This window comes from Leucoraja erinacea, chromosome 1 (assembly GCF_028641065.1).
Source record: "Leucoraja erinacea ecotype New England chromosome 1, Leri_hhj_1, whole genome shotgun sequence".
Lineage (NCBI taxonomy): Eukaryota > Metazoa > Chordata > Chondrichthyes > Rajiformes > Rajidae > Leucoraja > Leucoraja erinaceus.
Genome location: NC_073377.1, coordinates 55,883,371 through 55,910,372, shown reverse-complemented (window position 1 = coordinate 55,910,372; position 27,002 = coordinate 55,883,371). Strand labels below are relative to the sequence as shown.

General features: G+C 42.5%; 1 protein-coding gene across 1 annotated transcript in view; it reads right to left on the bottom strand.

Annotated features, from left to right (window-relative positions):
* Window positions 1-12,563: 12,563 nt before the first annotated feature.
* Window positions 12,564-27,002, bottom strand: part of LOC129697013 (cytochrome P450 4V2-like) — a 42,805-nt gene continuing 28,366 nt past the window's right edge. The window contains exons 8-11 of the mRNA XM_055635204.1: window positions 24,679-24,781; window positions 23,811-23,945; window positions 17,573-17,752; window positions 12,564-13,161 (exon numbers count right to left, since the gene is read on the bottom strand). Of these exons, the coding sequence (XP_055491179.1) occupies window positions 12,998-13,161; window positions 17,573-17,752; window positions 23,811-23,945; window positions 24,679-24,781 (582 nt within the window). The 3' untranslated portion in view covers window positions 12,564-12,997. The remainder of the gene's footprint in view (window positions 13,162-17,572; window positions 17,753-23,810; window positions 23,946-24,678; window positions 24,782-27,002) is intronic.

Sequence of the window (27,002 nt, the reverse complement as noted above, 5' to 3'; positions counted from 1 at the left end):
TTTACAAAGACTTTCACTGCATACAAAATATATATACATTGCTACCTTTAGCTTCCTGATGGATATCAATAGAATCCTGCTAACTGAGATCAAGGTGTCCAAAAGGAGCAGTTTTGCAGCCTTATGATGCCAGCAGATATCAGAGGGTGGTGAATCTGTGGAATTCTTTGCCACAGCAGGCTGTGGAGGCCAAGTCAGTTGATATTTTTAAGGCAGCTATAGATAGATTTTACTTCGGAGTCATGTGAGTGACTACGTGAAGAACCCCGCCAGGACGCATGCGTGTCATATCTGCAGCTACACGCATTGCAAAACAGTCATGCAGGTGGAACGACGTTTCCCCTCAGTGGCAGAATTTAAAAGCCGGGAACTGCAGGTAAGAAATACTCTGCGTTCTTTATTGTTCCACTTACTGTGTTACAGGTGGAGCCAATGGACAGGACAAAGAGAAATAAGAAGGTTGCGACAAAGCTGGTGGGGGAGGACCGCGGAGTTGCGGGCAGCCAGTAGCGGCCAACGGCACATGAATCGCCCGTAATGGGAACAGCTGTGCCCGAATTCGCCCCCGCACCGGCCAGATCTACACCGCGGCCGGGCGGTAAGGCAAAGCAAAAATCTGACAGAGTCGTTGACTCCGATGAGTCGGACTTTCAGCAGCCACGAGCGGCCAGTGACCGAGAGCATTGGAGCCAGTTTGAGCGGCTGATGGAGCAAACGTGACAGGCTCCAGGAGATGGAGGCTAGTCACTGTGGGCAATTTGTAAGTCCTACAGCAGTACCTCTTGTAGGGCTGCACAATGCTTCTCCCTCATCAGAGGGGAGTACTGGGGGTCACTTCTGGGCTGACCCTGAAGAAGGGTTTGCAGAACAAACACCAAGTGTGCAGGGGGTGCAAGAAAACAAAAATTTACTGGGCATGGTGTCCCAATTCATACAACCAGACCTAACTGGCCAAAACCTGGAACCAAAACTAGCTGCCAGTATTGACTATATGTCATTTAAGCAGCTACAAGGACAGGCATTAATGGACACCACGGCAAGACACTTACCACCAGGGAACTGTACATCACTGAATGTTCCCATTGTAAACCTGTGCATATGGAAACACGTCGGAGTAGCAATTAGAGCCAGGGACTTGGAACTCCAAAATGTACTGAAGGTCCTAACAGCGGGAACTTGCTTTATTCTGTAACACTCAATACGAAATAAACAGTATTAGGAAGAGTGCCATTCAACCCGCTTTAGACCCTAAATTTGCAGGTCTGTGCAAACCTGGAACCCCTAAACCACCAATTCTACTATTTGGAGGTAATCTATCCAAACAAGTGAAAGAACTCGATGAGGAGGCAAAAACCCTGGGGCTCATCAAAGCAACATCAGCTAAAACCTACTTCGGCCACAAACAGCACCCTTATGCACCCACCAGTCGAACAAGACAAACTCGACAGTCGAAGGCCAGGTACACTGAACATTGGTCTTTTTAAGGCCATGGCCCAGACCAGCCTTCCTGAAAAATGCGCAAACGTCCAACACCCACCCAACCACAGACCCAGACACTGGCGCCTCAACGTCCACGAAGGATTACGAGAAAGAAGTAAACCTACCACTGGTAACCATGGAGGTAGGTGGGTCTGGTTCCTTACGAATTAAAGGGAGCATGGAGGTTGGTGGGAGTTTACACTTCTATCTGGATGCATGGAATAAGTTAACTACCGACACTTATATTTTAAGCAGTATCCAGGGATATACCATAGAATTTATACATAAACATAACCCTCCAGTTCAGCATGTACCGAACCGAAAGTTCGTGCTTTCAGGCAAAGAAAAATCAAAAGCACACGCTGAACTACAGCGGCTTTATGAAAAGGGGGTAATTGAAAAAACCCAACATGAATCAATGGAATTCGTGTCCAATATCTTTATCAAAAACAAAAAAGATGGTGGTTGTCGCATCATCATAGATTTGACTAATTTGAATACTTTCGTACAATATATTCATTTCAAGGTGGAAACCTTTGTTACTGCTAAGCAATTGATTTCCAAAGGTTACTACATGACAAGCATCGATTTCAAAGATGCTTACTATTCAGTACCTATACGAGGTGACCACAGATGTTATTTAAAATTCAACTGGATGGGTCAGCGCTGTTAATACAGAGCACTACCTAATGGCCTAACATCAGCCCCCAGGCTGTTCACAAAAATTTTGAAACCAGCCCTAGCGTTTCTGCGGAAACAAAAACACATGGTGATGGCCTATCTAGACGACATACTCATTGTGGGCAAAACTTTGGAATTGGCTAAACAAACGGTAACAGCCACTAAACAATTATTTGAAAACCTGGGTTTTATCATCCATCCAGTTAAATCTAAATTAACGCCTTCTACCACAATGGATTATCTGGGGTTCACCATTAACTCAGTTCACATGTCAGTGCCTTTGCCTAAGGAAAAGGTTACAGCCTTAACAGAGGCTTGCAGTAACCTCATTGACATCAGTAAACCATCCATCAGATGGGTAGCAAGAATAATTGGCAAAATAGTGGCTGCCTTTCCAGCCACACAATTCGGACCTTTACATTATCAAAATTTACAGAGGGCAAAAATACGAGCACTCAAAATTAATGGTGGTCATTTTGACAGACCAATGAAGCTACTGACCGAGGCCATAATGGAACTAAAATGATGGAAAGATAACATTCGGCATTGTTCCAACCCAATCATTATCAGCAACCCATCTATGGTACTACAAACTGATGCCAGTGCACTTGGTTGGGGTGCTACCAATTCCATCTCCAGCTGTGGAGGTAGATGGAATGCACAAAAGGCATCATTATTACAAACACTGGGCATAAACTGCCTGGAAATGTTGGGTGCATTCCATGGCCTTAAGTCATATTGTTCTGGGTTATATCACCAGCATGTTAGACTACAAATTGACAATACCACCGTGGTAGCATATATCAACCACATGGGTGGAAACAAATCGACATCATGTTACAATCTGGCCAACACAATTTGGCAATGGTGTATCCAGAAGAATATTTGGATATCAGCTACCTACCTACCAGGTAAACTAAATTTAGTGGCAGGCACCAGGTCATGCAAATTTAATGAAAACACTGAATGGATGTTGGATAAAAAAGTATTTGCTGATATTGCAGCACGGTATGGAACACCAGATATCGATCTATTCGCATCCAGGCTTAATCACCAGTTATCAAACTATGTTTCATGGGAACCAGACCCTGGGGCAGCGGCGACAGATGCATTTTCGCTGCATTGGGGGAGATTGTTTATTTATGCATTCCCTCCTTTCTGCCTCATCAATCGGGTAATAAGGAAAATACAGCAGGACTCTGCGTCTGGTATTTTGGTAGTACCCGATTGGCCTACTCAACCATGGTTCCCAGTGATACTCAACATGGTATTAGAACCATGCATCACCATCCGGCATAGACCAAATTTACTGGTTCATCCCGTAACAAGGGAAAGCCACCCATGTCATAACCATATGAACTTATTAATTTGTAGAGTTTAAAAGCACCTCTACTGCATCTGAGACTGGCGGACCGAACAGTGGACATTATTTCAGCGGCCCAGACAGTCCACCAAAAAACAGTACCTGGAGTACACCAGGAAATGGGAAATGTACTGTCACAACAACAACATCACCCACAGATCAATGAACATCCCGTCTGTTCTGGAATTCCTCGCAGGCCTCCATTACGATGATGGGCTCAGTTATAGTGCCATCAACTGCGCCAGAAGTGCTCTGTCAACATACCTATGGCAAGGAACAGAGCAGCATTCGGTTGGGACACACCCTGGTAACTAAACTCATGAGGGGAATTTTTAATGTCAATCCCCCGAGAACCAGGTACTCCCAAATATGGGATGTGATGACCATGCTAAGGAACTGGTCTCCAGCTACAGCTCTGTCCCTACATAGACTGACACTGAAAACAGTCATGCTGATTGCCTTGGTCACGGCACACAGGGTACAGTCGCTACATAAATTAAGACTGAACAACATGACTTCTTCATCTGGAAACTTAACTTTTCACATCAATGAATTAGTCAAGCAGAACAGACAAGGGTCAGCAGGCCTTAAAATAGAATTTAGGGCCTACCCGACAGATGATCGTCTCTATATAGTAAGACACTTACTATTATATATGGAGTATACAAAAATCATCAGATGCAAAGAAATGGCACTTTTAATCAGCCACAAACAACCACACAAAAAAAGTGACAGTCCAGACCATCTCGAGATGGCTAAAACAGGTTCTAATAAAGGCTGGAGTGGATACTAACATTTTTAAATCTCACTCCACCAGGGCTGCAGCTACATCGGCGGCTATGCAGTTGGATGTTCCGATGGACCAAATCCTCAAGACAGCAGAATGGTCAACGGAGAAAACTTTCCAACGATTTTATCACAAACCAGTAATTAAACCTGGAACATTTGCAGAAACAATTTTAAGGTCTGTAATATAATTTTACCCCATGAATAGGGGCTATAATTTGGTGTTAATAAATTTATCGTTGATTTCAACGTCGAATTCATGTCTAATAATGTTAACACTATTCTTCCCATAACCATCAAGGCAGATGTGATGCATGGACTCGTTTCCACGGCATGAAATCACAGAGCTTTAAAATCTTCACGTAGTCACTCACGTGACTCCGAAGTAAAATAGTAAGATTAAACGAGAATTTACCAGTTCGAAGTTTGATCGTTATTTTATGAGGAGTAACGTTGAGGGAATACATGCCCTCCGCTCCCACCCTTGATCATATACTCAACTGGTATCTTCTTCTCTAATCTTACTATGTTTAGTCATTACAGTTATCTGTGATTTCACACCGCTGCTTTGAAGAATGACACGCATGCGTCCTGGCGGGGTTCTTCACGTATTCCCTCAACGTACTCCTCATAAAATAACGATCAAACTTCGAACTGGTAAGTTCTCGTTTAATCTTACTATTCTTGATTAGTACAGGTATCAGAGGTTATGGTGAGATGGCAGGAGAATGAGATTAGGAGGGAGTGATAGATCAGCCCATTGGTAGACACAAAATGCTGGAGTAACTCAGCGGGACAGGCAGCAACTGTGGAGAGAAGGAAAGGGTGACATTTCTGGTCGAGACCCTTCTTTAGACTCCGATAGATCTGCCTTGATTGAATGGCGTAGACCTGATGGCTGAATGGCCTCATTCTACTCCTATCCCTTATGACATGAGCAGATGCTTGTGCTGCAGGCATTGTACATATTCCTTGGATATCTATAGAGTTTAATTTTAGGGGTTATCCCCCATTAATATTCCATCCTCAAATAATATTGCTCCCATCTCATGCAACAATGAAAAGCAGATAATTTTCAATCCTTCCTTGCCCCTAGAACATGCAACAGCTTATTGACAGCATTTACTTCAGTGTCTGAATATGAATTTCACCCAAAATAAGATAATGTGCATGCAACTTTCATATGCATTTATGGAATAAAGTTACAAATGCATTGTTTGATTTGTATGGGAAATTAATTTGAATATTCAATAAACCTGATATTCCTCCTCTCCAGAGATACTGCCTGTCCCGCTGAGTTTGTGACTATCTTCAATTAAAACCAGCATCTGCAGTTCCATCCTACTTTCCACCTGGAATGTTGGAATCTGATATATTATTATGCATTTTAATCTGTGACACTATTGCATATGTTCCAAAGTTATTTGACAACACGGCGGCACGGAGGCGCAGCGGTAGAGTTGCTGCCTTACAGCGGCAGAGACCCGGGTTCGATCCTGACTACTGGTGCTGTCTGTACGGAGTTTGTACGTTTTCCCCATTACCTGTGTAGGTTTTCTTCAGTTTCCTCCCACACTCCAAAGATGTACAGATTTGTAGGGTAATTGGCTTGGTATAATTGTAAATTGTCCCTAGTGTGTAGGTTAATGCTAGTATACTGGGATTGCTGATCATCGTGGACTCGGTGGGCTGAAGGGCCTGTTTCCATGCTGTATCTCTAAACTAAACTAAACATTCAATATGAGATTCATTATCCATCTGCCTGTTTTTGCAACTATATCCCTCTAGAAACTATAAAAATTGCCACTGAACATCACCATTTAATGATTTGTTTATGCTCTAAACTAGAAATACCGATAAGGGACCCGACCCAAAACGTCACCTATCTATGTTCTCCAGAGATACTGCCTGATGTGTTGAGTTACTCCAGCATTTTGTGTCTTTGTTTAATAAACCAGCATCTGCTGTTCCTTGTTTATACAGATAAAGACCAAGCCTGGTAAATTCACTAATTGGTTGCTACTCTGGAAAATGATTGAAGCAATTTTACAGCTTCACATGAACTGTAATGATGAATATTTGTGCATATTTACTTCCAGCTGTTTATAAATCCAGATTTTGGTTCCTGTCAGTATAAACGGTTTGATTTCCTCTCTCTATTTACTACCTATCACACATTTATAGCAGATTAAACACTCATCTTAAAATCAATCATCTTACACACATCTGAGAGTATAAATTAATCTGGGCATAGACATAAGACAGACATAACCAAATTGATATTCCATTATGTACTTTGCTCAAACTTCCATTCACTTCAGGGGGAAAAAAGTGAGACAGGCTCATTATTGCTAGTTTTTGAGCTCAATGGAAACATTCTACTTTAATTAAAAAAAAGAGGCTTCAATGAGATTTTTATTCTTATATTTGAAGTGTGCAATATCATAATTTACCTTACGTGCAGTTCTGATTTATGAGAGATGAACGGCAATTTTACTTCGGAGTCACGTGAGTGATTCCGTGAAGACCCCAGCCCAGTGCGCAGGTGCGGCATAATCGCACAGCTGTACAAACGCGGCCAGCGGAAGTTGGGCGCTCCCGCAACCAAGGAACGTGAGGTAAGTACTTACCTTAATCGGGCCTTGTGGTTTTTTGCTCCAGGGGGAGCAAAGCAGCAGAGGAAGCGGCCCCCCGTTCGACTTCAGCGAAGGAGCCGACAGTGGAGGGGGATAGGCGCAAACGGGACCGCACACGCTGCAGACCGCTGACAGGGAGCTGCGCTGATGCCGGTCCGCTGAACAGCTGTTTGGTTAACAGCAGCGGACCGGAGGGAAATTTAAAAACCCGACCGGCAGCCCTGCAGACTCCTGACAAGGAGAATCGCCGCCCGGGAACCGCTACAATGCCGCCTGAAAAACGGCAGGCAGCCTCTACATACAGGTAAGACAAAAACCTTACCAAAATTACAGGTTCTACAGGAATCAACTTCCTCCAACACTGGAACAGGCTGGAGACAGCAAAAATAAGTATGTCTGTCTCCCCAAGCCAGAGGAGGTCATGGAGTTCAAAACCTCCAGGAAAAAAGGGTCACTGGCTGAATGCCAAGGGAGCTGACACTCCTACCCCAGTGCTATTGCACTAGCCATCTCCCTTGTCGAGGGATTGATGCAACAGCGGAGTTTGAGCTATGCCTCCTCCAATTTATAGCACACCCTTTTGCTCCCTCTTTTGAGGCTAGCTAAGGAGGCCAGGGCTGGGCTGGCTTAAACGCTGGGCAGGCGGACGAGAACAGCAGTATGCCAGGGGAGCAGGATCAGGAAGAGCTACTGGGTGTCGTGGGCCACTACATGGCTCCTCCACGCGACCATCTTCCCAAACAAAGGCCTGCAGCAGTAGGCCTTTCTAGAGGCAAATCCGCAGGCAGCTGGGTCAGCAGACTCGCAGACAAGAGCTAAAAGCAGCAAACTTTGAAGCTCCTAACAGAGGGTCAAGATGTCACCACCTTTGTTCGTTTTTTCCACGGATCATACTCACCTGGCAGGCGAGACGCCATGATCACCAAGGTGGTTCTCCCAGGATGAGACTATCCCGTTGCACTACGAGTGTGCTGACGCCTAAGATGTTCCCAAATTTGGGATACTCAACTGACATTTGTGCATATAAGACCTGCCCGCAACCCCAAATATACGGGGCTATGCAAACCGCTGCTGCAGGAAGAGAGGCAGCTAAACCTGTGCGCCTCATGAGGGCAGGCCATGGAACGAGCAGGACATCGCATCCAACACCCAGCTGGCAGCACCCCTCGGCATCCACCAGCAATATCGAACAAGGACTGGTGAAAGCCTGGCGACCGCTTCACATTACCCCCAAAGTTCTTTTTAGACAGGGGCCCAGAGCGGAGCCGTGGGAAAATGCGCCGCCCCACCGACAGCACCAACATACCAGCAAAACTAAGCCTTCATGAAAAAAACAAATAAACATGGAGGTAGGTAGTCTGGTTCCTCCCAGTTTACACTAAATAAGGGTGTTCTACTAACTGCGGGGGGGGGGGGCATTTACACTTGTTGATAAAGCATGGGGTGCTGTCACAAATAACTAATATATACTCAACAGTATTAGTGGATAAAAACTTGAATTCAAATTGGGCATATTACCGCCAGTTCAGCAATGCGCCCAAAGGGCATTTTCTCCCTCTAAGAAAGAGAAGTGAGAAGGTCAAGCTGAACTAGAAAGGCTCATTACTAAACGGATCATGGGAGTAAACATGAACCATTGGAATTTGTATCGAATATATTCACCAAAACTACAAAAGATGGTGAATGTAGCATCATCATTGATCTAATATCACTAAATAAATCTGTTGAGTATATACACTTTAAGATGGAGACGGGTTTTTTGTCACTGCCAGACATCTGATCTCCAAAGGATACCTATGGCGAGCATTGATATGGAAGATGCTAACTATCTTATACCCATACACTAGGATCATTATAGATACCTAAAAAATTTTACCTGGATAATGGATATCCCGGTTAGGGCAAAAATAACCTGGAATTGAATGTCGAAAAAACTAAGGAGATGGTTGTCGACTTCAGGAGGGCACAGCCAGAGCATACACCGCTCAACATTAGTGGCACTGCAGTGGAGAGAGTGGAGAGCATAAAGTTCCTCGGTGTGCAGATAACGGACAACCTCACCTGGTCCAGGAACACCACTGGGACCGTCAAACGGGCCCATCAGCGACTGCACTTCCTGAGGAAACTAAAACAGGCCTCACTCCCCACCAACATCCTCAGGACTTTCTACAGGGGCACGGTGGAGTCTGTACTCACGTACTGCATCAATACGTGGTACTGCACCTGCAACTGCTCGGACAGGAAGGCTCTGCAGAGGGTAGTGAGGGGAGCAGAGAGGATTATTGGCGTCTCCCTACCCTCGGTACAAGAACTGTTCCAGAGCCGCTGTCTGAAGAAAGCACAGAGAATTGCCAAGGACAAACTGCACCCCCTCCACACACACCTGGATCTCTTGCCATCAGGCAAGAGATATCGAAGCATCAAAGCCCGGACTACGAGGCTGCTAAACAGCTTCCTACCACAGGCGGTGAGGCTGCTAAACAGTCACTCTGCACTCACAGTCACTTGACTTGACTCTGCGGCTGGCACGGACACTTTAATAACTGGCACTGGCCACTTAAATCAGCGGCCCCGGACATTTTTTTATGATTGGTTTACTGTATTTTAACATTGTGTTTTTTACCTGATTTTAACTATTTATTCTGTTCCATCAGGGACTGGATTGTTTTTTTAGTGTTATTATGTGAGAAGTGTTTTAAATTTCATGTGCGAGGCTCCGCTATTCACTGGGAAACGTCTTTTCATTTTGCACTGTACTTGTTGCTTGCAAGATGACAATAGAGGTTGATTGATTGATTGATTGATTGATATGGGAGTATAGAGCATTCCCAATGGTCTAACCTCAGCCCTAAACTATTATAAATATTTAAAATGGCCATGAAAATATTAAGAAAACAAGCATAATCATGGCATATATTGGATGATATCCTCATATTAGGGGAAACAAAGGAATTAGCTGTGGCAGCAGTTCTAGCTACGAAACAGCTCCCTAAAGCTCTGAGGTTCATCCCACGCCCAGATAAACCAGAATTGAAGCCGTTAACTACCATGGATTATCTGGGCTTCAATAACAATTCCATCCATATGACTGTTACTTTGCCAAGGTACTTGGGTCACTATAATCAAATCATGAATGTACCCACTGAAGCTATATCACAATTACAGTGGTGGGCAGACATATATTTGGCATAGTTTTCAGCCCTATTATCATCACGAATCCCAACTTGGTTATTAAAAACCGATGCCAGTACTTTAGGCTGGGGAGCAACTAAACTCCATATCCAGCACAGGTAACAGATGGACCAATTCAGAAACATCGTTACTACACACACCGGGCATCAACTACTTGGGATTGGTGATCGCCTATTGGGCTAAAAAGCATATGCATTTCAAATGCAGCACGTACATATGTGGTTACGGATTGATAATACTATGGTGGTGGCTTATATCAACCATATGGGGAGCATAAAATCATTATTGTGCAACAAATTGGTCAAACAGATCTGGCAATGGTGTGTCAAAAGACATTTTAACTATCAGCTGCCTATTTCCTAGGAAGCTAGAACACAGTGGGAGACACCACGTCACGGGTAAAAATTTATGATAACATTGAATAGATGTCAAACCCAAAATATCTGCTAAAGGTATTAAGCAGTTTGAAAGCCAGATATCAAGTTGGTTGCACAAGACGGAATCACCAGTAACCTATGTATGTGACTTAGGAACCAGATCAGAGGCAGCAGCGATAGATGCCTACACGCTGGAAGGGGGAATTTCTGCTTTGCCTTCCTCCCTTCTGCCTCATCAGTCGGGCACTTCGCAATACAGATGGAATCTGTCTCCGAGATATTGAACGTGCCCGACCGGCCTACACAGCCATGGTTCCCAGTTCATCACGACATGGTGGGCGAGTCACCTATGGATTTCCCTAGTGGACCATGGTTGCTGACTCAACCCAGTATCAGGCATAAGCCACCCATGCCAGAAAAAACATCAAAAACTCCTGGGTGCAGGTTTTGAATAGACCTTACCAGGGACTGGGATTATCCAAAGGAACCATTACCACCATGTCGGCATCCCTGCGAACAGTCACCAAGAGCTAACATGGGTAAAATACTGCCACGACGCAGGGACAACATACCAAACTATTCAACCACTGACGTATTGGAGTTCCTGGAACATCTACACCATGACTAAAAGGTGAGTTACAGTGCCGTAAATACAGCATGGAGCGCCTTGTCTGCTTATCTAAAACAGCAGGACAGCAGAGCATGGGATCCCATCCACTGTAGATAAACTTATGAAGGGCAACTATAATAATAAGCCCCAAAAACCCAGGTATACCCATGTATGGGATATCGGTGTGATATTGACATATCTCAGAGAATGGCACCAGCCAGATCCCTCAGTCTTGCTCAATCTATGTTAAAAACGCTCATGCTTATGGCTCTTGTATACGCTCACAGAGTCCAGTCACTCCATAAAACTAGACTGGATAACATGGTGATTATCCCAGACGCATCACGTTCATCATTCTAGGTCTGGTAAAAACCTAACTCGCAGGTATATGGGACTAGGCGAGATTATGAGTTCGGCACGGATTAGTAGGGTCGAGATGGCCTGTGTTTTCCGTGCTGCAATTGTTATATGGTTATATGGACCAGGAACGACCTATTCACTGGTGGGATTCCGGGCCTACCCACCAGAGTCCAGGTTGAGTGTGGTGACCCATCTACTACAATATATAGACACAACCCACAATCTTAGAGGGAGAGGGAAGCCTATGGGTCAACCACAGAAACCCCAAGACGGGGTACGAGCCAAACCACTCCAAGGTGGCTCAAACAGGTACTGAAAGCTGCCGGAATAGATAATAATACATTTTAATCCCATTCCACTAGGGCAGCATTGATATCAGCGGCTGAACGAATGGACATCCCGGTTGACCACATTCTCAATACTGCAGAATGGTCAAGGGAACGACGTTCAGAACATTTTTTATTGTAAACCGTTGATAAGCCTGATTTAATTGCAGAAAGAATATTACAAACTGCAATATTAATTTAAGCTCAGGGGAGCTCTTTATGTTGTTGTTAACAAATACCTTTCTGTTTCTTGTGAAAGCAGATCCATTGGTTGATTACGATAACACTTCCTCCCTCAAAAACTTCGGCAGTGAGTGAAATAAAAACTGTTACACGGTTTGAAATCACAGACCTTTGAAGTCTTCACGGAATCACTCACGTGACTCCGAAGTAAAATAGTAAGATTAAACGAGTACTTACCAGTATGAAGTTTGATCTGTATTTCATGAGGAGTTACGATGAGGGATTACGTGCCCTCCGCTCCCACCCTCAATATATAGATCAAACTAATAAACTGATGTCTCATGATCTTTACTATCTTACTTCAAATATTGTGTCTATCCTGTGATTTCACACCGCTGCTCCGAAGTATGCCGCACCTGCGCACTGGGCTGGGGTCTTCACGTAATCCCTCATCGTAACTCCTCATAAAATACAGATCAAACTTCATACTGGTAAGTACTCGTTTAATCTTACTATTTTTGTTCAATCAATCAAGTTAGATGAAAGAAAGACAAATAAACAAAAAAAAGAAACAATTTCAAAAGGAACATTTATTTATAATAAGAATATACAAAAATCACTGAACTCCTGATATAATTCCTGACATGATTAGTTTTCCCTGCAGTGGTTATGCTCTGTAATTTGTAATCCAATGTTCATTAAAATATTGAAATATTAATAACAATATCATTCTTTAATATGAAGATTGCAGAAAGCATTCATACAGAAACTACACATCAGTGACTTCCAACACTCAGGTTTTGCAACAATGTAAATGTGTTATTAACTTTATAATGCTCATCAGTGCAATGTACTGGTAAAAAATTTAAAATCAAGGCAAACAAATATTTAGTCGCTAGAGAATTTTTTTAATTTATAAAACTAGTCAGAGTAAAATGACACATATTTCCCTGCAGCAGTTTAATCAGTATTGCTATAGCTAGGTGTGCATTTACTGACAATATTTAATTTGTTCTGTGGTGAAGTTCTATCCAGATACCATCTCTGGGACGCAGAATTAATTCTCCCACAAGATGGAGATCGTTGCAACTTTGCTTTGCTTCTAGTTGGAATCGGCGAAGAATAGACGATAACAATACTTTCTCTTCAATCAGTGCAAATTTTTGTCCTACATTGAGTAAAAAGTCAGTTGGGTTATTTCAAGACATAGCCTCAACTGCACTATGTTAGTGCCTTTAATACTGTATAACAACGCAGTTCAAGACATTTTGTAAACGGATGCAATAAAACCACTGATGTACTCCAAGCCCATAAATCAAGAGCTAAGATGTGAGGAAATCCTACATAGTTTTATTTTATTCAGCATGGATACATTGAAGTGACTGGTCACATTCTATGATTACACAGCAGAAGGCAAGCACTTGTACACTTGGCGAAAGAGGATCTATACATAGGAAGAGAATTATTCATACAGTTATTCGACAACAAGCAGCAACATTTTTATTCCTAAGTACTAGAGAAGACGAGCAAAGGAAAATATCAAAGGAAGAATTGAGTGTATTTGGAGCAGACTGGGATATGGCTGACATTATTTTTGGACAGATTGCTGTTAAAAAAGAGTCGTGGAAGAGGAGAGATCAAGTGCTCAAGGGCCAGCTGCAGTCATGGGTATTGTGTGGTGGAATGAGCTGAGAATATGTGCAGATCATGTGGGGCAATTAGGAAAAGAAAATGCTTAACTTGTTTATTCCACTTACTACCTATGTATTTACAGTCCAGACTCAAGAGGCCCTGAAATGTACCATTTGTTGAACTTTTGCCTTTAATGGAGAGTACAAGGATGTGCAGAACTGCCTCTGCAAATTGGCAATAAATACAGATGTGTACAGTTTATATTAATCTTTCTTATAACACTGCAGGTCACATAAGCAGGAAAACAATATTTGTACTATTATCATTTAAGCTGTGATGATCTTCCACTGTTCTTGTGTGCTGAAGGGTAGTGATTTAATTAGAAAGGAACGCCCAGTGGAAAATTGCTCAGATGGACTATCTTCTCATATCTCAGAGGCATCACAAAGCAATGCAGAGAGTGTTTTGGGAGAGTAGATAAATGGCGCTTGTGGGCCAATGAACACTGAAGTTAATTTTGCACTCTTGTTCATTCTGGCCACCAAAGGAAAAACATCACTTATTTTCCTAATTTCCTAGCAGCCAAGAAATTGTGATTTTTCACACCAGTAATTAAAAAAATGACCTTCACTACCATAATGGGGAAATAAAGTAGTAACCAATTGAATTCCTAGGTGCAATTTTTTTGATAAAACCCAATGTCATCGTTAGTAATAACATTGCTGCAGGTTACCACTTTCAATTCATCAAAGTCATAGAGCTGTACAGCATGGAAACAGGACCTTCAGCCCACTCATGCATGCTGACTAAGTTGCATAAACAAACTAGTCCCATAGCCTCTGTCTGCCCGATATCCCCCCCCCCAAATCTTTCCTATGTATGAACCAATCCTTTAAATTCTGGGTATACGTTGGGGAACAGTTCGGGACCAGTGATCACAATACCATTAGTTTCAATATAATTATGGAGAGGGTCAGAACTGGACCTAGGGTTGAGATTTTTGATTGGAGAAAGGCTAACTTTGATGAGATGCGAAAGGATTTAAAAGGAGTGAATTGGGACATTTTGTTTTATGGGAAGGATGTAGAAGAGAAATGGAGAACATTTAAAGGATAAATTTTAAGAGCACAGAATCTTTATGTCCCTGTTCGGTTGAAAGGAAATAGTAAAAATTGGAAAGAGCCGTGGTTTTCAAGGGAAATTGGACACGGTTCAGAAAATGAGACAGATCTAAAATAATTATAGGCAACATGGAGTGAATGAGGTGCTTGAGGAGTATAAAGAATGTAAAAAGAATCTTAAGAAATAAATTAGAAAAGCCAAAAGAAGATATGAGGTTGCTTTGGCAAGTAAGGTAAAAGTAAATCCGAAGGGTTTCTACCGCTATATTAATAGCAAAAGGATAACGAGGGATAAAATTGGTCAATTAGAAAGTCAGAGTGGACAGCTATCTGCAGAGCCAAAAGAGATGGGGGAGATATTGAACAATTTATTTTCTTCGGTATTCACCAAGGAGAAGGATATTGAATTATGTGAGGTAAGGGAAACAAGAGTAGCTATGGAAACTATGAGATTCAAAGAAGAGGAAGTACTGACACTTTTGAGAAATTTAAAAGTGGATATGTCTCCAGGTCCGGACAGGATATTCCCTACGACATTGAGGGAAGTTAGTGTAGAAATAGCCGGGGCTATGACTGAAATATTTCAAATGTCATTAGAAACGGGAATAGTGCCGGGGGATTGGCGTACTGCGCATGTTGTTCAATTGTTTAAAAAGGGGTCTAAGAGTAAACCTAGCAATTATAGACCTGTTAGTTTGACGTCAGTGGTGGACAAATTAATGGAAAGGATACTTAGAGATAATATATATAAGCATCTGGATAAACAGGGTCTGATTAGGAACAGTCAACATGGATTTGTGCCTGGAAGGTCATGTTTGACTAATCTTCTTGAATTTTTTGAAGCGGTTACTCGGGAAATTGACGAGGGTAAAGCAGTGGATGTTGTCTATATGGACTTCAGTAAGGCCTTTGACAAGGTTCCTCATGGAAGGTTGGTTAAGAAAGTTCAATGGTTGGGTATTAATGGTGGAGTAGCAAGATGGATTCAACAGTGGCTGAAGGGGAGATGCCAGAGAGTAATGGTGGATGGTTGTTTGTCAGGTTGGAGGCCAGTGACTTGTGGGGTGCCACAGGGATCTGTGTTGGGTCCACTGTTGTTTGTCATGTACATCAATGGTCTGGATGATGGTGTGGTAAATTGCATTAGTAAGTATGCAGATGATACTAAGATAGGTGGGGTTGTGGATAATGAAGTAGATTTTCAAAGTCTACAGAGAGATTTATGCCAGTTGGAAGAGTGGGCTGAAAGATGGCAGATGGAGTTTAATGCTGATAAGTGTGAGGCACTACACCTTGGCAGGACAAATCAAAATAGGACGTACATGGTAAATGGTAGGGAATTGAAGAATGCAGGTGAACGGAGGGATCTGGGAATAACTGTGCACAGTTCCCTGAAAGTAGAATCTCATGTAGATAGGGTGGTAAAGAAAGCTTTTTGGTGTGCTGGCCTTTATAAATCAGAGCATTGAGTATAGAAGTTGGGATGTAATGTTAAAATTGTACAATACATTGGTGAGGCCAATTCTGGAGTATGGTGTACAATTTTGGTCGCCTAATTATAGGAAGGATGTCAACAAAATAAAGGGAGTACAAAGGAGATTTACTAGAATGTTGCCTGGGTTTCAACAACTAAGTTACAGAGAAAGGTTGAACAAGTTAGGGCTTTATTCTTTGGAGCGCAGAAGGTTAAGGGGGGACTTGATAGAGGTCTTTAAAATGATGAGAGGAATAGACAGAGTTGACGTGGATAAGCTTTTCCCACTGAGAGTAGGGAAGATTCAAACAAGGGGACATGACTTGAGAATTAAGGGACTGAAGTTTAGGGGTAACATGAGGGGGAACTTCTTTACTCAGAGATTGGTGGCTGTGGAATGAGCTTCCAGTGAAGGTGGTGAGGGCAGGTTCGATTTTATCATTTAAAAATAAATTGGATAGTTATATGGACGGGAAAGGAATGGAGGGTTATGGTCTGAGCGCAGGTATATGGGACTAGGGGAGAATACGTGTTCGGCACGGACTAGAAGGGTCAAGATGGCCTGTTTCCGTGCTGTAATTGTTATATGGTTATATGGTTAAATGCGCATTGTACATGCTTCTACCCCTTCCTCTGGCATCTTGTTCCATATACACATCACACTCGGTGTGAAAAAATTGCCCCTTGGGTTCCTTTCAAATCTTTCTTCTCTCCCCCGAACCTCTGCACTCAAGTTTAGGCTGCCATATCCTGAGGAAAAGACTTTGGCTATTCTACTTTTCTATGCTTTTCATCATTTTATAAACTTCTATAAGATCATCTCTCAGCCTCTCATGCTCCATGAAAAAAAGGCCTGACCTATCCAACTTCTCCTTATAACTCAAACCTTCCAGACTCAGCAACATCCTCATAAATCTCTGTTGCACCCTTTCTAGTTTGATGACCAATTAATATATTTTCATGAATAGAAAAAGGATATTCTACTATACTGCTTGCTTGCACAGGTTAACATAAATTTCCACGTCAAGGTTTATACAAATTAGTTTGGACCAAGCAAAAGGAAGGGTCTCCACCCAAAACACCACCTATTCCTTTTCTCCAGACATGCTCCCTGACCTGCTGAGCTACTCCAGCATTTTGTGTCTATCTTTAGTCTAGACCAAGACTAGAGTCATATCTGCACTTCTGAAGAACTGGAGCCATTGTGCTCAGTGTTACACCTCTGTTCAAAGTAAACCTTCCATCCAACTATTTTTTAAATATTAACATTATACCAGAATGCTGCTGTTATAATCTGGATAAATAGTTCTACACAATGCACGTTACATGTGTTGGATCTGAGGTACACGTACCTATACAGTTTCGAGGTCCACCGGAAAATGGAATATATGCATATGCATTCTTTTTATCTGAATTCTCTGGCATAAATCGCTCAGGCCTAAACTCCTCAGGGTCAGGAAAATATCTCGGATCTCTGTGCAGTGCATAAGGAATTATCATTGCATTGACTCCTTTGGGTATCTTAAACCCTCCTGAAAAACAAAAGTTGAATGTTACAAAATGATTGTTTTAATTCCGCAAATTGTCCGTATGAAAATATTATACAGGGACGTAGAATCATTATGTATTTGTGTAATTAGGTAATGTCTAACTTGGTGTGAAACATTTACCTTATAACAGTTAAACACATTTTGCTAATAAAAGGTGAAAATGCAAGTTTAATTCGCGGGCAGTGATCAGATTTATTGAATTTCTTCATACATTTACTTTGGAAAAATTTGAATAAAATGTTTCAAAGGCCGATCTTAAATCCGAACACACATGATGCGTACACAATAAATCCTCGGTATTACAGACCTCATTATAATGGATCTCGGTTGTAGCGGACGGATCTTCTGACCTTCACCGCCAGGCCAGGTTGCCGATGCGACTCAAGGCCTGCACTGCCACCTCGGCTACTTCCAAACCGGGCTGCTGACGCCACCCCCAGCCCGCACCGCCACCCCAGCCATTTCCTGGTGAGACCTACCACTGATTCTCACAGCTTCCTCGGCTGCTTCCCCTGCCGATCCTCACCTCAACTCACCTGGATTCCACTTCCAGTTCCAAACCAAAAGGGTCTCGACCCAAAACGTCACCTAACCATGTTCTCCAGAGACACTGCCTGAGCTGCTGAGTTACTCCAGCACTTTGTGTTCTTTTGTGTATTAACCAGCATCTGCAGTTCTTTGTTTCCATTACTTATACAATGATACTCTATTACTCAGTAATCCCTTACTCAGTTATAGTGGACAATTGGTAATAACAGACACCATTCCATCCCCTATGGTCCGTTATAGCAAGGGTTTCCTGTATTTACCACTAAGCTGCAAATATCAGTTGTGGCTGGACACTCCTTCAAGGATTTTAACAATTTCCTCAGCCAAAAATAGAACGGAAAAGAGGTAGGAGTGAAGCTAAGTCATTTGACATCCATCCAACTAGACTATGGTCCAAATCAAGAACTGGATAGTAGAAGCGACCAGATAGACATCCCTTTCTTTGATGGCTCTATATTGATAAACTAGGAGGGATGTACGGAGGGATCTTGGGGTCCAAGTCCATAATTCCCTGAAAGTGGCAACACAAGTACATAGAATGGTATAAAATGCATATGGTATGCTTGCCTTCATTGGTCAGGAAATTAAGTATAAGGTTAGGCCGTATTTGGAGTATCGCATGCATTCTGGTCTCTCCATTACAGGAAGAATGTGGAGGCTTTGGAAAGGGTGCAGATGAGGTTTACCAGAATGATGACTGGATTAGGAGTTACTAGCTACAGGGAGTTGGTCTGGAAATCCGGAGGTTGCGAGGAGACCCGATGGAAGTATATAAAGTGATGAGAGGCATAGTTAGGGAAGACAGTCAGAAGCTTTTTCCCAAGATGGAAAAATCAAATACAAGAGGGAATAGCTTTAAGGTGAGAGGGGTAAAGTTTAAGGAGATGTGCATGGCAAGCTCTTTTTACATGGAGGGTTGTGAGTGCATGCAATATACTGATATGGGTGGTGATTGAGGCAAGTACGATGGTGGCATTTAAGCGACTTTTGGATAGGCATATGGATGTGCAGAGAATTGAGGGATATTGATTATGTGCAGGCAGATGCTGGTCTTGGCATCATGTTGGGCACAAACATGCTGTGGGACTCTGTAAATAACCTCCAAACATTCATTGGCCAGGCACACTGATACAGAAGGTAGTTGAGGCCAGTTCATTGGCTATATTTAAGAGGGAGTTAGATGCGGCCCTTGTGGCTAAAGGGATCAGGGGGTGTGGAGAGAAGACAGGGATGGGATACTGAGTTGGATGATCAGCCATGATCATATTGAATGGCGGTGCAGGCTCGAAGGGCCGAATGGCCTACTCCTGCACCTAATTTTCTATGTTTCTACCTCTCACAACTCAATTCAAACTTTCTAGCCACGAACTTCTAGCTGATATCATGCTCTCCAGCAATTATTCCGTAAATGTTGTCAACTATTAGAGAAACCCTTTCAGTGGTTTTGTGGGGCTCAACTGCTCATGGGAACATTAACGTTTCCAAGAAGTTGTCACAACCCAGTTCATTCTGATCATGTAATGAAAAAGACCAGGTGCTGTGTAAATTGGACTCCCCATTTACTAACAGCCTGTGTTGCACTAATGAATATGTCAGAATATATTCTGAATATACACACAGCATCCATTTATGTATATTCTGGTGGCACAGTGACACATCTAGGAGAGCAGCTGCCTCAGAGCGCCAAAGACTTGGGTTCGATTCTGACCTTGGGTGGAGTCTGTATGGAGTTTGCACAATCTACCAGTGACCCCTTCGGTTTCCTCCGAGTGCCGCAGTTTCCACCCACATCCTAAAGACGTGTGGGGCAGTAGGCTAATTGGCCTCTATAAATTGCCTCTGATGTGTAGGGAGTGGATGAGAGTATGAGTTAACATAGATCTGCTACTTTGTCTGCTACTTCTAAATCAAAACTGCTCCACAAATCAAAAATTGCTCAAAGACTGTAGGTCAACCACTACAGAAATTGCATCTATCATCCTACCTTAAATACCTACTAAGGATGGCCAATAACATTTCCTCTGACACCAACCACGTTCTGAATAGTGAGTACAATTTGTTACCATCAACCGGAGATATAGGGTTCCAAAATTTAATAAGGTTAGAATGAGGGGCTCTTTTGTGCCCCAGTCAATCCTTGAACTAAACACAGCGTTTAATCCCAGATCAAACGTACACTGACGGGCCATAAATGGGGTCTTCTGTTATTGTAATGTCTTGTTGAATGTGGGTATTTTGGGATCCTGTCTTGATAGCGTGATGCGCGTCTTCTTTCACCCCTCTTGTCTTTTTAGTGATGCTGTAAATGGAGCTTCTGTGATGCAAAACAAATTTCAGACTAGCTCTGACAATAAAGTATTATCGGATCATATTGTATTGTATCGTATCAAGTGTGAGTGGGTGATCACTAGTCAGCATGGACTCGGTGGGTCAGAAGGCCTGTTTTCATGCTGTGCTTCTAAATTAAAGTAGAGACATATGACATCGTTAGTCAGTACTGCCTCATTTAAAAAGACTAGATATTTTTCAGGCAAGTATTTCTAATTCAACTAAATATGACAGTAGAAAATATGCCAATTGCTAAAGTGAATGGAAACTAATGTTACAAATATCCATCTACTGCCCAATGAAAAGATGAGCAGTCAGAAAGTGGCCAAGGCTTATGTGTTCCTCATATGGTCTCATATAGTCTTGGGAATTATAAAATATTATGCACGAGTAAAGTAAAATTATGTTGAAAATATAATTTGAACCCAAAAGCCTTGAACTAGAGCTACCAATATTGAGATACATCAAATGCAACAAACATGTTTATTTGCATTGCTCAACAGAATATTGACATTACAAGTAAAGCTCTGCTCCTGTCTATCGATGCTGTTCAGTATTTGGGAGGGTAAAGTCCAGAGTATTCAGAAAAAGAAGCACCGATTGCTGAAACTAGTAGTTGCACAACAAAAAGATGGTGCTGTTCTAGGTGTGCGAGTGCGATGGCTCGCAGGGGGGCCAACAGATAATTTGATCATGGATCCACTGCTGGGAAATCCATTGGGCACAAAGACACTAAACAGGTATTGCTGTGAGAGAGCTTGCAAAGAAAATCAGATGTCTGAAGGCTTCAGTCAAGGCCGTGGAGAGTGAGCTGGGAGAAAAGCCAATGCTCAGGGCTAGAAATCAAAAGAGTAGGGGTTAACACCGGTCGATGTTCAGAGCTAACACAAGACTTTGTGGAACCTGCATTGTCTCTGAATTTCATACTGTGCAGCTTTTCATTAAAAAACTTGATCACGTAGTACCCAGAAATGTGGCATTAAGTAATCCAATGATCAGGTCTGGATATTTTGTTTAATTTAGTTTTGAGATAGAAACAGGCCCTTCAACCCGCCAAGTCCATGCCAACCATTGATTCACACTAGTTCTATGGTATCTCACTTTCCCTACACAGTAGAGGCAATTTACAGAGGGCTAATTGACTTAGAAGGTTGCGCATCTTTGGGATTTGGGAGGAAACCGGAGCACCCGGAGGAAACCCACACAGTCACAGCAAAAACATGAAAACTCCATGTAGGCAGCACCCAAGGTCAGTCTGAACCCAGCTCTCTCCGCAGTCCCAGGCTCAGAGAATCTCTGGCACATGGCCTCTAAAAGTAGAGAAATAACAATCAAGGTGCCATTGAGAAATTCTCAGCCACACATTGTGAGCACACAGCGGTCCTGTGCAGGTGGCAGAAGCATAGTGCTCCACAAACTAGAACTGGCCAAGCCATCAATAACCAACTGCCCCATCAGTTTGTAGAGTCCACAGTTCACACATTGATCTCATCAGCCATTTCAGAGCACACAAATCATCCTCATTCCCTAAGAGCTGCCTAATCGGCCTGTCCCACTTCGGCGACTTTTTAGGTGACTGCAGCAGGAGACTATGCAGTCACCACATGGTCGCTACATGTTCGCGGGTAGTTGCCGGGGAGTCGCCTTCACGGTTGTGAGGAGTTCCCGCATTCTGGGAACTAGTCATGGCCTCATTATGGTCGCCGTGAATTTTTCAACATGTTGAAAATTAACGGCGACTAGAATGAAGCCGCCACGGAGAGTAGCGAGAATTCTCGAGCCGTGGATGGGTCGCCAGGAGGTCCTAGTGGGTTGCCGGGAGGTCGAAGGTTCTCGGAGGTTCTCGTAGGTTGTAGCCGGTGCTGACCGGTGAATTTCATTGGCTCATTGGGGGAAAAAAAGGTAAGCAGTAGTTTTCAGAACCAAGTATAACCGACCGGTAATGTTAAATGTCCGCCCAGCTTCACAGCCGTGTATCTCTGGCTTCTTAAAAGTTGGCTCCACTCCTTCTCCCCCCTTCCCCTTTCCCCCCTTCATCCCCTCTTTTAAAGGACTCACTGTACACTGTGCTTTAGCCATCTTTTTACAGCGCCAACCTTCCTGTTCATCGCGGTGTGTGACGGTATCATCTTGGCTTTGCACCGTGTGATTTTTTAGACAGGGCAAGCAGGGGGAGCGCTGTCTAAAAAAATGGGCTGGTGAAGGAAGCAAAGTGTTTGTGTGTTCCACTCTGACAGTCGCTGTTCCAGTTCTTGTATAGTCGCCGGCAGTCCACTCTGACAGTCGCCGGCAGTCGCCTGAAAACTTGCCAAGTGGGACAGGCCCATAAGAAGAAGCAGCTGCATAGTTTATAAAAAAAATCCACCCAGCTTAGGAATGCTCGACTTATGTACAGTCTATGCACAAGCCTTTGGGATGTATTTGCCAGCTACTGTGGGACTGCAGGCATCGACTGTCATGTGTGAACTCAGTTCATGGCCACATTTCTGACTTGTTCGTACAAGTTAAAGCTCTGCTCCACTTTAGCAGAAAGAGGACAGTGTTTGGCTGGGTAAATGCCGAATATGCAATAAAAGGGCACCATTACATTAAGTAGTAATGGTACCATTACATTAAGTAGTTACAAGAATAGGAGCTGCATCGCTAGGCGTGTGAGTGCAATGGTTCACAGGGAGCAAAAGGTAATTTGTTTGTGGGCTCACTGTATAGTAATGCAATGGGCACTATACTAAGCAGGTCTTGTAAGGGTTAGGAACAGTTCTCAGGAACAGAACCCTGATGTAATCTGGGGTGACCTGTACTGAGAACTGTGGAAGAAAATCAGACACCACGCAACTTACATTCTTACCGATTTGCAATTCTTTTAGAAATTGGATCACAAAGTACACAAATATTTGATGGCACTTGATCAAAGTTTGATATCATTAAGAAAGAAAACTCAAAACAGAATTACAACTTGGAGGGTTTTCAAGAATAGCACAAGGTACCCCTCAGGCTATTTAAGCCAAGTACCCTGTTTCTGTGCTGCAAATTACATAATTCCATGAAACCATTTAATTTTTAATATCAATACTCCAATCCAAATTTTATCAAGTAACACAATTCAAGTTACTCCACAAAACAATAGAAGTGTAAGGGGAAAAATGAGATCATGCCAACATACCAATATAGCAATCCTCCAGCAAAGTGCGGCCAAAAATTGGAACAGAGGGGAATAATCGTAGAGATTCCTTAATAACACACTGAAGGTACTGCAGTTTCTTCAGATCTTCCATCGTAGGAGGACGATCAGTACTACCTGGCAATACCACAATTACATTCAAAAATAATTATCAAGTCCATTGCATATACATATTTATACACAATGATTTAGCCAAGCTGAGTAGTAGTCATGTCTATGGAAGGAGTGGAAATTGTTGCAGGGGAAGAAAGGAATGGGGACACCAAGCGTCACTGACAGAAAGAGTAGATAGAAGGGGTGAAGTACCATGTTCTTAAAAGTTAGTTTGGATAGGTCAGAAAGGCACTGTACATTGTTTATGTACCCATAATTATAAACTGCTGTCAATTAACCTAATTGTAATAATCTCAGACAATTTTACTGCAGTAAAATCTATCATCTGCAAAAACATATTGACTACATTAATTCACAGACTTTTCCTGATATATCTCGACTCTTTCTCGGTATTTCCTAATATCTTAAAATATTTCAGATGTTTTAAGTTACTATGATACACCAATGAAGGACCAATAAAAAGGAATTTCTGTAGTGGTGGTGAATCTGTGCTATTCATTGCCAGAGATGGCATGGATACCAAGTCATTGGGTGTTTTTAAAGGTACAGTGATAGGTTCTTGATTGGTAAGTGTGCCAAAGGTTATGAGGAGAAGGCAGGAGAATAAGGTTGAGAAGGAAAGATAGATCAGCCAAGATCAAATGGCAGAGCAGACTCAATGGGCTGTGGCCTAATTCTGCTCCTATCTTATGATCTTACGACTTTTAATATTTTTTAGGTAAATGTTGGAACTTACCAAAAACATCATCTAGCTCTTCCTGAGCTTTTTTGAGGACATCTGGATGGGACCCCAAGAGATGAAGAGCCCAGTTTATTGCAGCAGCTGTTGTATCATGTCCCTGATGGAAGTACAAGAAAAGTGGATCGTTTTTAAGATATACAGCTTTAGACAAATACATCCATCTTCTAAAGGGTGGGTGCATTTTCATAGTCCTCTGAACAAGCTAACAAACAGTTACCAGCATAATTACATCAATTTGAAAATTAAATAATCTATTCAAGAAATATAAGTTTATTTGTCAAAAATGACAAACAACAATTGAGGTGGGAGATTGCAACCTTCACATGGTCCACCCTGTTTTGACGAATGCAATCAACCTGGTGTGCACAAACAGAAGATCAAACAGAACAAGTTGTCTTACAAATTTAGGCTGTGCATGCCATACACAAGAAAAAGAAGAAGACAAACAACAATAATCTTTTAAGTAAAATATTCCATTCTTTAATGGACTTTCCTTTTCAATTTATTTTCTAAACTAGCAAATATTTGTTTTAACTCAGATACTGGGTAATTCTTCCAGTAAACATATATTAAATACAGATTATCAATTTAAACTTATTATAAAAACATAGAACAGTGTCATGCAAATTATTGTGGGCAATAGAAAAGCAAGAAACAATTCCATTGAATACAAAAATACTTGAAGGCTTTGTTTATACACGTTTTAAGTTTCTTACCTATTGGAATTTACCGTAGTCTAATTTTAGTCTAGTTTATTGTCATTTTTTGTTGCATGCTATCCAGTCAGTAGAAAGAGTATACATGATTACAATCATGCTGTCCATAGTGTACAGATACAGGGTAAAGGGAATAATGCTTAGTGCAAGATAAGTCTTGTAAAGTCCAACTAAAGATAGTCCGACGGTCTCTAATGAGGTAGATGCTAACTCAGGACCATTCTTAGTTGGTAATAGGATGGTTGGCCTATTGTTAAGGTCGTTAAGGCATGAGATCTAGCTTTTGCTGGGTGCTGGGATAATTAATCTACAGACACATCGTTGGGATGTGGGAAGAGCAGAAATCCAAACGGTGAGAATATGCACATTCTACAGCAACAGCACATTATGCAAAGTCGAACCCAAGTCCCTGGAGCTGAAATGCAGTAGCATTATCTGCCATGCCACTTTCTCTTCTCTCAAGATTTTCTAAATATTCCTGTGGTCATGGAGTCATAGAGTGACACAGTGTGGAAACAGGCCCTTCAGCCCGACTTGCCTACACTGGCCAATATATCCCAGCTACACTAGTCCCACCTGCCTGCGCTTGGTCCATATCCCTCCAAACCTGCCCTATCCATGTACCTGTCTAACGGTTTCTTAAACATTGGGATAGTCCCAGCTTCAACTACCTCATCTGGCAACTTGGTCCATGTAACCACCACCCTTTGTGTGAAAAAGTTATATCTCAGAATCCTATTAAATCTTTTCCCCTTCATCTTGAACATATGTCCTCTGTTCCTCGAATCCCCTACTCTGGACAACATACTCTGTGCATCAATCCGATCTATTCCTCTCATGATTTTGTACACTTCTATAAAATCACCCCTCATCCTCCTGCACTCCAAGGAATAAACCCAGCCTACAACCTCTCCCTATAACTCATGCCTCTAGTCCTGGCAACATTCTTGTAAATCTTCTCTGAACCCTTTTAAGCTTGACAATATATTTTCTATAACATGGTGCCCAGAACTGAACACAATACTCTAAATGCGGTCTCACCAACGTCTTATACAACTACAACATGACCTCCCAACCTCTATACTCAATAGTCTGACTGATGAAAGTCAATGTGCCAAAAGCCTTTTTGACCACCTTATCTACCTGCAACTCGACCTTCAAGGAACCATGCACCTATACTCCTAGATCCCTCTGCTCCACAACACTCCCCAAAGGCCTACCATTCACTGTGTAGGCCCTGCCCTTGATAGATGGCCCAAAATGCACCACCTCACATTTCTCTATTAAATTCCACCCACATGGCCAATCGATCCTGATCCTGCTGCAATCTTTCACAACCATCTTCACTACCTGCAAAACCACCCACTTTTGTATCATCAGCAAACTTGCTCATCTTGCCCTGTATGTTCTCATCCAAATTATTGATATAGATGACAAACAGTAACGAGCCCAGCACCGAGCCCTGAGGCACACCACTAGTCACAGGCCTCCAATCCGAGAAGCAACCTTCCACCGTCACCCTCTGCTTCCTTCCATGAAGCAAATTTGCTAACAATTCAGCTATCTCTCCTTGGATCCCATGCGATCTAACCTTCCAGAGCA